We start from the raw sequence: 12,674 nt of genomic DNA, 5'->3' as shown, positions 1-12,674 counted from the left end.
CCTCATTGCATTCAGCATGCATCTCCTGTTTGTAAAGGGTGTATTCAGTTGAGTACAACATTTTAATTGTCAGTATGTTAAAGCAGCTTGAACTACTTCAGAAGATGAGCCTGCTGTACTTTTGGGAGACAGTGACCCGTGCTCTTGTGTGCTTGTTAGAGGACATGTTACATGTGAGATGGCCAATGTAATGTAAGAATGGTGATGGATGGAAGCTACAGAGACAGCGACACACACATAGTGACGTGTGTCCCCTATAATTTTTTTTTAATATGAAGCAAATTTCATACATCCCTATACTGTACCTTGCAGCTGCAACAATTCATGACTGTCTACTCAAAAAACTGCTTTATAACTACATATTTATTCTCCACTCACCAACCATTTTGGGGTGTTGTATAGCTTTCACCTGTTTATGCCCTCTAGTGCTGTTTTATAGTTTAGATCGAACACTTACCAGTAGCCATATATTTGCCACATTCATTCTTTATTTCTTTGCTAAGAGTGCCCAACACGACTGCTGGGAGGCTAATCCTGGTCTGTTGCCTTTCTAAAAAGTTTTCCTCATGTTGCCCTTTGTATTCCTCCCTCCAATTTCAGTATTTGTTTTAGAAATTGTATCATGTTAAAGCCTTCCTAAACTCTCAATACTTTTGATATATGTGTATTTCTATAATACCTCATCTATTTCCCTTTCTGTTCATTTCCTCTGTTGACTTCACATCACCATTAATTCTGTATTCTACGTTTTGATTTTTGTCACACATGCTTGTTTTAAATCGTATCGTCTGCAATAGTCTTTGTAAAACAAGTAATATTGCTAATTAAACAGGACATACATAAAACAAGGACACATGGTAGACAAAATGAATGCTAACATGTAAACAAAGGGTAGGGATGTCCCTGAGAGGGCTTACAGTCTGAGAGAAAAACACAGCTGAGACAAGAGGCGTGTGGCTCAGTGGAGATTTGGGCAGTGTAATGCTGTAATAATTTAAGGAGTTTAGGTCGTGCAGAGTAACTCTAATAAAGAGATGAATTTTCAGAGTGCGTTTAAGGAGTTGAATACTGATGGAGAGTCTTATCAGACGTGGTAGAGAATTCCATTAGAAGGGTAATGGCACAGCAGAAGTCTTGTAGGGTGAAAAGTGGTTGTCACAGGCTAGGTGTAATTCAGGGAAATCTAAAAGGGCATTTGGGAGCGATTATTTTTTTTTTTTTTTTAAATGAGGTTTTGAAACTTATGAGTGGGGTGGTGATCAGGGCTTTAGTAGTGATGGTGAGTAATTTAAATTGTGTTCTGCAGCATATAGAGAGCCAGTGTAGGCATTTGCAGAATAAAGCGTCAAGAGAGAATGATCTGTCTGGCCGCAGCATTTAGGACTAATTTGAAGAGGGGCTAGATGGAAGAGGAGAATGCCAGTTAAGAAATTGTGCTAGAGATGCGAATGGATAAGAATTTTGGCAGCATCTTGGGTAAGAAAAGGGACTATTCTATCAATATTTCAAAGGTGGAAGCTAGAGGAGAAACTGGATTTGAGAAATAAATTAAGTGGCCAGAGGCAAAGGTGACACCAAGATAATACAGTATATTGGGTGTCTATGCTTCCTATTGACATATTTCTGGCAGCTTCCAAGATATGCAACATGGTAAGGTGGAGGGGCGTTCCAACACCTCCAAAGACTAGATATAAAAGAATTACACTTCCAGGTGCCTTGGGAATGTCTAAGTATGACAAGTGAAATTGTGTTCACAGCACTGTTCAATTTAATTGAAAACGTGAAATGATGCAATTGTCAATTTTCAATGCACTGATAATAAAACAGAGCAATAAGAGTGATCACTCGAAACCAATTATAAAAAATACCCCATTAGCATGGTTATTATTTCAAATGTCCAAAGGCACTGACTGAACCAGTATCTAAGAAGTCCTGGATGGCAAAAACCAATAGAATATGATTGTCTAGGCAAACACAGAGTTGTTCCATTAAATAATGTCCATCATCATCATTTATTTATCTAGCGCCAGCAAATTCTGTAGCGCTTTACAATTGGGAACAAACATTAATAAGACAATACTGGGTAATACATACAGAGAGGTAAGAGAACCCTGCTAGCAAGCTTACAATCTATAGGACAATGGGAGTTTGAAACACAAAGGCATGTGCTACATCATATTGCACAATGGACCAGCTTGAATGCAAAGGTAAATGTATTGAGTGGGCTGTGTGTGGCAATGTTGGTCAGAGGGTTGTTGTCTTGTTAGCTGTGTAGAGGGTGGTAATAGGGTAATCTAGGGAGATTAAGATGGTGGTTGAGGTTGGGAGGATGTGATGAGAGTGAGAGACACACAGATCTTGAGCAGAACGGAGGCGTCGAGTTGGGAGATATTTTGAGACAAGTGAAAAAATGTATGTCTGTGCAATTTTGTTGCCGGCCTTGTATGTTAGTAGAAGAATTTTATATTGGATTCCTTGAAATACAGGCAACCAATGTAGAGTGACAGAGTGACTCAGCAGAGGAATAACTGTTTGCAAGGAAAATCAATCTAGCCGCTGCGTGCAAAATATATTGTAGGGGTTCAAGTCTGACTTTGGGAAGACCAGTAAGGAGGGAATTGCAATAGTCGATGCGGGAGATGACGAGTGCATGAATTAAGGTTTTTGCAGTGTCTTGTGTGAGAGATGTGCGTTTTCTGGAAATGTTCTTTAGGTGTATGTAACATGATTTAGATATAGAGTTGATGTGGGGAATAAACGATAGTTGTGAGTCTAGGATTACACTTAGGCAACGAGCTTGCGGGGTGGGATTTATGGTCGTGTTATCAACAGAAATAGAAATATCAGACAGGAAGCTTCTGTTTTTGAGTGGAATATTCAGTTTTTGAAAGATTGAGTTTGAGTTGGCGTGAAGACATCCAAGATGAAATGGCAGAAAGTCAGTAATGCGAGACAACACAGATGGTGAAAGATCAGGAGAGGATAGATTTGTGTATCATCCACATAGAGATGATACTGAAATCCAAAGGAGCTTATTTGTTTTCCCAGAGAAGTGGTGTAGATAGAGAATAGCAGAGGACCTTGTGGTTCTCCAAGTAATAAACGAAGCGGAGCAGTAGTGGATGCAGAGAAATTAACACTGAAAGAGCGATTTAGATAGGTAGGATGAGGACCAGGATAGGACAGTAACTTCAAGACCTAGAGATTGTAGCGTTTTGTATGAGGAGAGAGTAGTCAACGGTGTCGAATGCAGCAGAGAGATCCAGGAGAATTAGAAGAGTAATGGTTTTTACTTTTTTGCTGTGATCAAATCATTGACAACCTTGGTCAGCGCAGTCTCTGTGGAATGTTGAGAGCGAAAGCCTGACTGAAGAGAATCCAATAGGTTGTTTGCTGTAAGAAAGTGTGTGAGGCGAGTTTAGGCAATTCTCTCAAGCTTGGAGGGGCATGGGAGCTGAGTGATGGGACGGTAATTTGCGAGAGGGGGTCAGAATTTTGTTTTTTAAAATGGGAGTAATCACTGAATGCTTGAATAGTGATGGAAAAATACCAGTAGAAAGAGATTAGAGTTTTATGTTCTAGTTAGATGGGGAATGAGCACAGGAGACAGGGACCTACCAATTTGTGAGGGAATTGGGATCCAGAGGACAGGAGGTAGAGTAGGGACATGAGGAGAGTAGAAACTTCCTCTTCATTTGTGGGATCAAATGAAGAGTGTCAGTGGGTGCTACAAAGGAATTGAGGCAATTGCTTGTTGAGGTAGATGATACAATTTCAAGACTAATCTTATCAATTTTGTCCTTGAAATAGGATGCAAGAATCAGAAGAGATTTGAATGTGTTAAAAGGGCGTTTGGAATTAGAAGCCTGAGCATAGATGAGAGTTTGGAAGTATTATTATTATTATTATTATTATCGTTTATTTGTTGGGCGCCACAAGGTTTCCGCAGCGCCGTACATGGTACAAACATTAGACTATACAGGGTAAAACAGTACAGGACAATAAACACATAGTACCAGTACTTCAGAAACTCCAAGCAGGCAGATACAGTAGAGACGGAGCAGAAGAACAGGTATGGAGACAGGAGGGAAGAGGGCCCTGCTCATTCGAGCTTACATCCTAAGGGAGGGTAAACAAAGTCAGGCACAAAAGGGAGCCAGTGAAGCAACGGGGAGAGAGAAAGGGGGCAGGGGAGAACCAGAAGAGGTGAGATGTTAAGTGGATGGTTGGTAGGCCTTAAGGAACAGGTGAGATTTAAGTGCCCGCTTGAAGGAGCACAGATTGGGTGAGAGACGAATGGAGCGAGGGAGGTCGTTCCAGTGAAGGGGGGCAGCACGGGAAGTATATTTGTTTTGCAGTGTCCAGAGCATTTCTCTAGGAGTGGTAGATATCAATATATGTGATGAAATCATTAGAGGTACAAGATTTACGCCAGTGACCTTCTGCTTCACGAGAACGTTTTTGTAGAGTTTGTGTTACTTTAGTGTGCCACGGTTGGCAACGATGTCTACATGGAATATATAGTGTCGCTGGAGCCACTTGATTCAGGGCAGTTGCTAGGGTTTGGTGAAAATGGGGTACTGCCCGATCAGAGGAGGAGAATGTAGAAATTGGGGAGAGAATGTGTTGGAGATAGGTGGAAAACTGTTGAAGATCAATGGAGTTGATATTCCTGCGGTTGTCTTTGATCATAAAGCACACTCTCAAACCACAGATGACAATGTATAAACTGCAGGCAGTAGAGGAATGGTATAAAGGACGTGGGTAAATGATGACACTTGCACCTGATAATGAGGGTAGTACCCGGGTCTTCGGTCCACCGAGACGTCCCTCGGATGCAGGCCGCAAGTTATTCTCTGCATCCAGATGTGTTCTAAGATCACAGCAGTGTGCACTCGGAACAAATAGAACGTCGTATGCGCATCAACAGACTCTCACCGGCTTCTCATAGTGTGTTCCTGTTAGCTGCTTCATCAAAAGACATTCACCTATCAAATCTACGCGTTTCACCAATAAATTGGCATCCTCAGGGATGTATTGCATGTGTGTTGTGTGGGGTCCTTATACATAGGCGGGGTATGAAGTTCTTTATGCGGTGGTTGGCTGACTAACATCTTAGTCAGCTGTGGGTTAAGGACTTACTCATGATATGTGGTGGTAAATGCATAAGTTCCTTTGTTTAAATGGTGCAGAGAATGCATATAACTGTAAAGGATTCATATGAATTAATAAGCACACAGAGAATTGGCATTGTGGGAAAATTATAATACAAAGTATATGCTGCCGGGAACAGGAGGATTCCAACTGGTTCTCCGGTTTCCCCACCAATAATAAGTTCAAAATGAGACCAAAATTCGCTATACACAAACATTTGTAAGACCAATGAGTTATAGTGTGGGATCATAGCAGTCTCCCTAAGGTACAAAATAAAGGAACATAAGTTTCCATAATCGGTGTAGTGAAGGTTGGCTGGTAAAAGATCAATCTATACATGTAAATAAAGTTGGCAGAGCAGATATGTGAATCTTCATAAAGATACCTATGCTGCTAAGTATGGGGGAGGGGGTTAACGTGGACATGGATCTAAAGAAAGCTGGCCAATTCATAATAAATATTAAGGCCATTGGGAGTGAAGGTTTTAAGATTACAGATCCATTAACTGTCTTCCCTTGATATGAAACCAATATAGAGCCCCCCCCATGGCTTCTGAACTTTACAGATCCATATAAAGCTCAGCAGTGAGGGGTCCTTCCCATGGCATTTTGCAAAGTGATCCGAGATGTTGTGGGACTCAAACCCTCTCGTTATATTTCTGTGGTACTCAGAAGTGCTTGTAGATTTCGAATAATTCTTCCCACATATTGTGTACCACACGGACATTCAAGTAGATAAAGGGCTGCTTTACTGTCACAAGTGACTTGACACAGGGCCCCAGAAGCATGCTTTTTGAGGACCAGTTGAAATCCTCCTATTCCTAGCAGCATATAATTGCCTGTCTGCTTATTCATTCGTATGAATCCTTTACAGTTATATGAATTCTCTGTATCACCTAAACAAAGAAACTTATGCATTTACAACCACATATCATGAGTGGGTCCTTAACCCACAGTATACCAAGATGTTGAACAGCCAACCACCGCATAAGGAACTTCGTGGCCAGCCTATTTATAAGCACCACGCATGCGATTTATCCTTGAGGAAGCCAATTCATTGGTGAAATGCGTTGATTACAATGCTGCTTCTTCAAAACACATTTTCCTAACAGCAACACTATCTTTGAGAAGCCGCAAGAGTCTGAACAACAAATAGAGCGGCACATGCACACCAACAGACTGCACACTGCCAGGATCGTAGAACACATCTAGAGGCAGAGAATAGCTTGCGGCCTGCATCTGAAGGACGCCTCGGTGGACCGAAGACCGAGTACTACACCTGACAGCAGGGTAAGTGTAATCGCTTACACACGTCTGTATACCATCCTCTACTGCCTGCAGTTTATACATAATATTCTGCGGTTTGAAAGCGTGCTTTATGATCAAAGACATTATTTATTGGAACAACTCTGGAGTTAGCCTGTGTTTGCCTAGACCACCACTGTATTCTATTGGGTGGAATGTACTGGATCTTTAATGAGGGGAAAACTTTTGAACTGGTGTAAATTTTGGCTTTGAAGTTGGTGGCACAATTTTTATTTCAGAGTTGATGGAATAGGGACAACGACAGAAAAAGGGTGTTTAGGTCCATGGCTAACCAATTGTACTTTTGCTACTCTCCCACCATTTTAAAAGCCTTTTCTTTTTCTTTTTTTTTTTTTTCTCAACTATCTGAGTAAAATTTTAGATGTTACACGAAAGGTTTTAAATCAGGGGTGTCCAACTTTTTAGCTTCCCTGGGCCACATTGGAGGACGACGAGTTGGTTTGGGCCGCACATAAGATACACTAACAAGAACGATGGCTGATCATCCAAAAAACTATAGAAAACATAGTTAACATATATGTGTATGTATGTATGTATGTATGTATGTATGTATATGTATATATGTGTATATATATATATATATATATATATATATATATATATATATATATATATATATATATATATTACACATATGAGAAAAAGTTTATATATATATGAGAAAAAGTTTATATATATATGAGAAAAAAAGTTTATAGATAGATAGAGATATATATATATATATATATATATATATATATATATATGAGAAAAAAAGATATTATATATATATATATATATATATATATATATATATATATATATATATATCTTTTTTTTCAAATCCCCCTATACTTACCTTTCAATCGCCCTGTTAAAAAAATCCTCTCTAGTTGTTATACTATAATCACTTTTTGTATTGTTTCGATGCAATATCAATAAAGTGCATTTAAGCCAGGCATTGTATATCAGGGTGCCCTGACCAGGCCTGCGGTACCTCACATATACATCACTGCGACCCCAAATTGTGACCTGTTTTGCTAATTACACCACTATGTTAGTTAAGGGATAACAACTTATAATGGGCCAAAGAGAATAATATATAATGCCCCATTAGTATTACAAGTAGAAGTATGTAGCAGGGAGATAAGGTCCATGATGCTCCAGGACCAGGTGACTTTTATTCACTGGTCAGCATCCCTTGAAATAATAAAAAAAATCCCTCTTAACTTACCTTTTAATCGGCTTGTTCTCCTGTCCTCTTCTCTTCTTTTCTCCAATTCTGTGCTGCTGATTGTTCTTCTCGTGCGGGTGACTCCTCTGTGCTGCGCTCCGCAATGAATGTTGGGCGTGATGACATCACGCCCAACATTCACTGCGAGCACCGTACAGAGGAGGAGACAAGGGAGGGAGCCGGAGTACCAGCTGACGTGACCGCAAGGTAAGTATTTTCTTTTCTTTTCTTTTTTTGGCAGGATTTTTTTTTCCGTTAACAGTGCTGCCCCCTTGCCACAACCAAAACTTCTTCTGGACCACATTTACAGGCGTGCTGGGCCGCATGCGGCCAGCGGGTTGGACAACCCTGTTTTAAATGAACTGTACTAAGTTTTAAATAAAATAGGGAAGCATGTTGATGGCAATACAACCCACTGTTTCATTTGCTAATGGTTGTATTCCCTCATGCACACCATTTTCACACTTAATTCCATTCAAATTGATCTCTATTTTGAATAGTTCAATCTTGAAAAGGCATAAATTTAATTTTCTCCTGCAATTCGCTACTAAACTGCTTTCTTTTCTAAGTTCCGTTTGTGCTTTTTTTTTTACAAGTGTGTTTACATTAGGCAGATTTGTATGTTCTTGCTTCGCTGGGATACAGCACAATGCTTCTCTGAACACAGTTGCATCTAATAGAGTGCTCAGCAGAGCAACAGAAAAATAAATTACTGTACCTGACATACGTACATACCTAAAAAGTAGAAAAAAAACATTAAGTAAATTTAAAGAGATTGCGGTGGAAAAGTTTCAAAGGGAGAGTTTTAAAGTGTTCTTTATGTATAATGTACTCAAATTATTTATTCTAATATGCTGCTGAAATAAAGCACTATATCTTGCAAGTCAAAAACAATGACATTTACTAAATGAAATGGACGGACTCAAAATCCTTTAAAGAAAAAAAAAACTCCCTGGTATTGAAGTGGTTAAATTTTATCTAAAGTTTGTATTCATTTCCTCACTGTGTATGCAGCCACAGTCTGACAGCACCTTGAGATGTTAAGTGTGAAGTCAAAACATGTCTGAATGTGTCTGGGTCTTAATGTGAGGACAGCTTAACCTTGTATATTCTGCAGGCCAGCTTTGTGGTAGACAGTAGTGTTGTAGACCAACTATGATATTCTAAACTTTTCTAACCAGGGTTATCGCTTATTACTCTACATTGTATTAGCCTGGACCCCTCACCCCATGTGTGGACCCTGCTTATTACAGTGCTGTACTATATAAATCTTGGCTAATATGCTTGCACGTTTTTTTTGCAGGGTCAAACTGCATTTGATGTTGCAGACGAAGATATTTTAGGGTATTTGGAAGAACTTCAAAAGAAGCAAAATCTGGTTAGTTATATGCACGATCATCCATTTTCCTGGCATGTCTTTCACAATTGTTAAATTGGTTCTAGTTTTCAGGATTTGGATGTTAAATGTTTAGATGTCAGAGAATAAAAGCACTACACTGCTTTATTGGGGCAAAGTACAATAAGAGGGAGAAATGAATTCATTGTTGAAGTATAAATAAGCGATTAGTTTGATAACAGCAGAAATATACAGTTATTTCAAAGATTGAAAATATTTACTTTATATGTCTAATGACAAGAAACTGCCTGTTATCCTTTAAATGATGTAGAACATGTCATGGGCATTAAATTTGAGTTTTTCGATTTTTGTTCTAGTTTTTAGGTCCCTCCCTCATTCCCCCACATAGCAACACTAAATAGTGATAAAACACAACCATCTTTATTTACAGTTGCCATTTATTACTTTGCAGCTTCTTGGTGAAAAACAAGAGAAATCACCATTAATTGAGTCATCTACTACAGAAAACAATCAGTCGCTGAAAACACTGAAAAAGTATGTATACTATGATGTGCTTTATTTCTTAATTGAGAATAGTAATTAAACTGCCTGCTAGATGAAATAACTACTACAGATGCATTGCTGGCCAGCTTCTAGGAATTACCCTTCGAGCAATGTTTCACATTATGTGTATTGTTTCTGATAGTTGTAACTTGTTTCCCTTTAGTTATTTGTTTTAATTTCCTGTTCCTTATACAAGGGCTATATTTGTTTTAAACACACACTTTGTGTAACACACTTCTGTTTTAAAATTTGATTTTCATTTGCTTTCTAAGTATCTGTTATGTACTTCTTGCACCTTTTATATCAGATTTCCATAATTAATCCTGTGAAGTTATGGCATGAGTAAATTAGCCCGTTTGATAGAATCCATAGTTGAATAACAAGAACACTTTTCTATTAGCTTAATATGCTATTTTAACCATGTATTTCCAAACCTTTTGCTAAAAGTGCTTTCAAGGGAATATTGAGTCCAGTTTGTTAAACTGTTAAATGTTTCGTATGTTCATTTGTATTTATAGCAAAGAGACCTTAATTATTGAACATGAAAAGGCTCTCTCAACTATAGAGTCTCTTGAGCAAGAGAAGGCAGATGAAGAAGATGAAGGGAAAAAAGATGAATCTAGCTGTTCTAGTGAAGAAGAAGAGGAGGAAGACTCTGAATCTGAAACAGAAACTGGTTAGTTATTTTAAACAAGGATAAAGATTTTTTTTATAATACAAAGCCTAAAGCAACATAAGCTTTTTACACTACATGCTCACTGTTAGATACCGATAGGGATTGAAGCCGCTTTTTTGTGTGCATTAACAACCTTTTTGTTTATCTGCTATATGCCAATGTATCCCCTGTCTTGAGATGAGAGTGCTGTGTGTGCTCACCAGTGCAGCGCTGCTCTTTGAGGACTTCTGTGAGCATGATTAATATTGTAGTTCCACTGTTTACATTTGAGCACATGGAGATTGGCATGTACTTTATCTTTCAGCCCTCCTTCTATTTGACTATCTAGGCATTTTCTTTTGTTACGTCATGTTACCTGTATTGGAACTTGTATAAATATTGCTCATTTGGGGTCTTCCAGAAAGTGAGCATAGTAAATACGTCACTAAACCTTTTCAGGCGCTTTCCTTTGTCCACCAGGTGCACAGCTGTGCTTATATTGCCCTTCTCCTGCATTGTATGTATTTCCAAGGGCAAGTACTTAACAATGTCCTTTACTGTCTGCTGAAATGTGATCACAGTAGAGAGGGCTGCCCTTTTACCCTGGCCAGCCAGATGCTGGTGCACTGTTTGTTTTAGGGAAGACTTATTGAAGAAAAAAAAATCTATATATATATTATATTTATTTTGGAAGGCAGACTTTTGGAGTGTCATAATTCATTTTTCTGGCATTGCTGTTCCCTACTACTTTATAGGTAAGAGGCAGGCGCTGATATCTCCATTCTTTTTTTATTGGACCATGTTTGTTTCCAGTACCTCGATGTCTATTTTCAACTTTTAATGATCTTAACTGAAATTAGGTGTAATGTGCTCCTATCCTATATAGCAAGGAAAACTGCTTCAAGCAAAGGTGATTGTGTGTTTGCCATGACTCCGTTTTTATTTTATATGGTGGAAATATCGTAATGGCCGAGGAGAGATGTTGTCTAATCTATTCCTATAAGTGGATAATGTTAAACATGTGCCGGTGCTTGTGTCTCCATTTTCACTAAGATTTTGTTTCTCATTGTGTCCGAGAATGTCCGAATCTCTTTCCGAAGTCCTATGATTAATAATGGCAGTACATTTTCTACACTACACATTTTCTACACTGTTGTTATATCCATATTCAGCCCCCTTTGAGACGACATTGCTAAAACATTTTTGTTTTGGTGCTGCGTTTTAAATTCAGGGCCATTCTTTGCTATACAGGACCTTTTGATTTAGATTAGAATTATTATTTTTAGAGATGAGCGCACTCGGATTTCTGAAATCCGAGCCCACCCGAACGTTGCCGATCCGAGACAGATCCGGGTATTCCCGCCAATTGCAAAACTGAAACCGAGGCTGAGTCATAATCCCGCTGTCGGATCTCGCGATACTCGGATCCTATAAATTCCCCGCTAGTCGCCGCCATCTTCACTCGGGCATTGATCAGGGTAGAGGGAGGGTGTGTTAGGTGGTCCTCTGTCCTGCTAAATCTCATGCTGTTCAGTTCTGTGCTGTGCTGTGCTCTGTGTTCTGCTCAGTCCAGTGGTGCTGTGTCCTGTGCTCTGTGCTTCTAAGGGCATTGTTATTTCCCCATTATTCCCAAATTCTAAAAAATTTCAAAAAAAGTAATTATAAAAAAATAAATAAAATAAAAATATCCCAAAACAATCCTGCAGTAGAAGTCCATTGGTACTGCTATATTACAAAGTTCACTCATTCTGCAGTATAAGTCCAGTGGTACTGCTATATTACAAAGTTCACTCATTCTGCAGTATAAGTCCAGTGGTACTGCTGTATAACTCCAGTCCAGTGGTACTCTCCTGTGCCGCATATAATTTTTAAAGGCTTTGCCGAGTGTGTGTGGCTTCGGGGTACACTCTCTTGTGCTACATATAATGCAGAACAAAAATTTGTTATAGATAGCCACCAAAGTAACGTGGTCCATTTAATTTCACTTTCTAGCTCCACAGTCTGAAGATAAAAAAAAGCAGGCTGCACAAAGTATTTACAAGCCTTGCAATCTAAATTAACAAGAGGTAGTGACGTGCTAGAACTCCACCCTCTATGCTGCAGAGGATGGAGGAGCATCAAAAGGCCATTCAAGCCTACACAGCCACCTACGACATAGGAAAAGGAGTGGGGATGCGCCTGAGTCAAGCGCACTGGAGAATGATTTCCGTGTTGTGCAAGGTTCTGCAGCCATTTGAACTTGCCACACGAGAAGTCCGTTCCGACACTGCCAGCTTGAGTCAGGTGATTCCCCTGATCAGGCTTTTGCAGAAGCAGCTGGAGAAAGTGAGGGAGGAGCTGGTACACCATTGCGATTCCACCAAGCACGTAGCTCTTGTGGATGAAGCCCTTCGTACGCTTTGCTAGGATCCGAGGGTGGTCAGTCTT

At 39.4% G+C, this 12,674-nt stretch overlaps 1 protein-coding gene across 2 annotated transcripts in view; it reads left to right on the top strand.

Annotated features, from left to right (window-relative positions):
• PPP1R12A (protein phosphatase 1 regulatory subunit 12A) overlaps positions 1-12,674 on the top strand; it is a 98,715-nt gene that overhangs the window by 38,696 nt on the left and 47,345 nt on the right. For both annotated transcript variants that reach the window (XM_075209592.1, XM_075209591.1), the window contains exons 6-8: positions 8,996-9,070; positions 9,501-9,583; positions 10,111-10,268. In XM_075209592.1, the coding sequence (XP_075065693.1) occupies positions 8,996-9,070; positions 9,501-9,583; positions 10,111-10,268 (316 nt within the window). The remainder of the gene's footprint in view (positions 1-8,995; positions 9,071-9,500; positions 9,584-10,110; positions 10,269-12,674) is intronic.

Source organism: Mixophyes fleayi, chromosome 4, assembly GCF_038048845.1.
Source record: "Mixophyes fleayi isolate aMixFle1 chromosome 4, aMixFle1.hap1, whole genome shotgun sequence".
NCBI lineage: Eukaryota > Metazoa > Chordata > Amphibia > Anura > Limnodynastidae > Mixophyes > Mixophyes fleayi.
The sequence above is the reverse complement of the archived record's forward strand: the minus strand, read 5'-3'. Positions and strand labels throughout refer to the sequence as shown.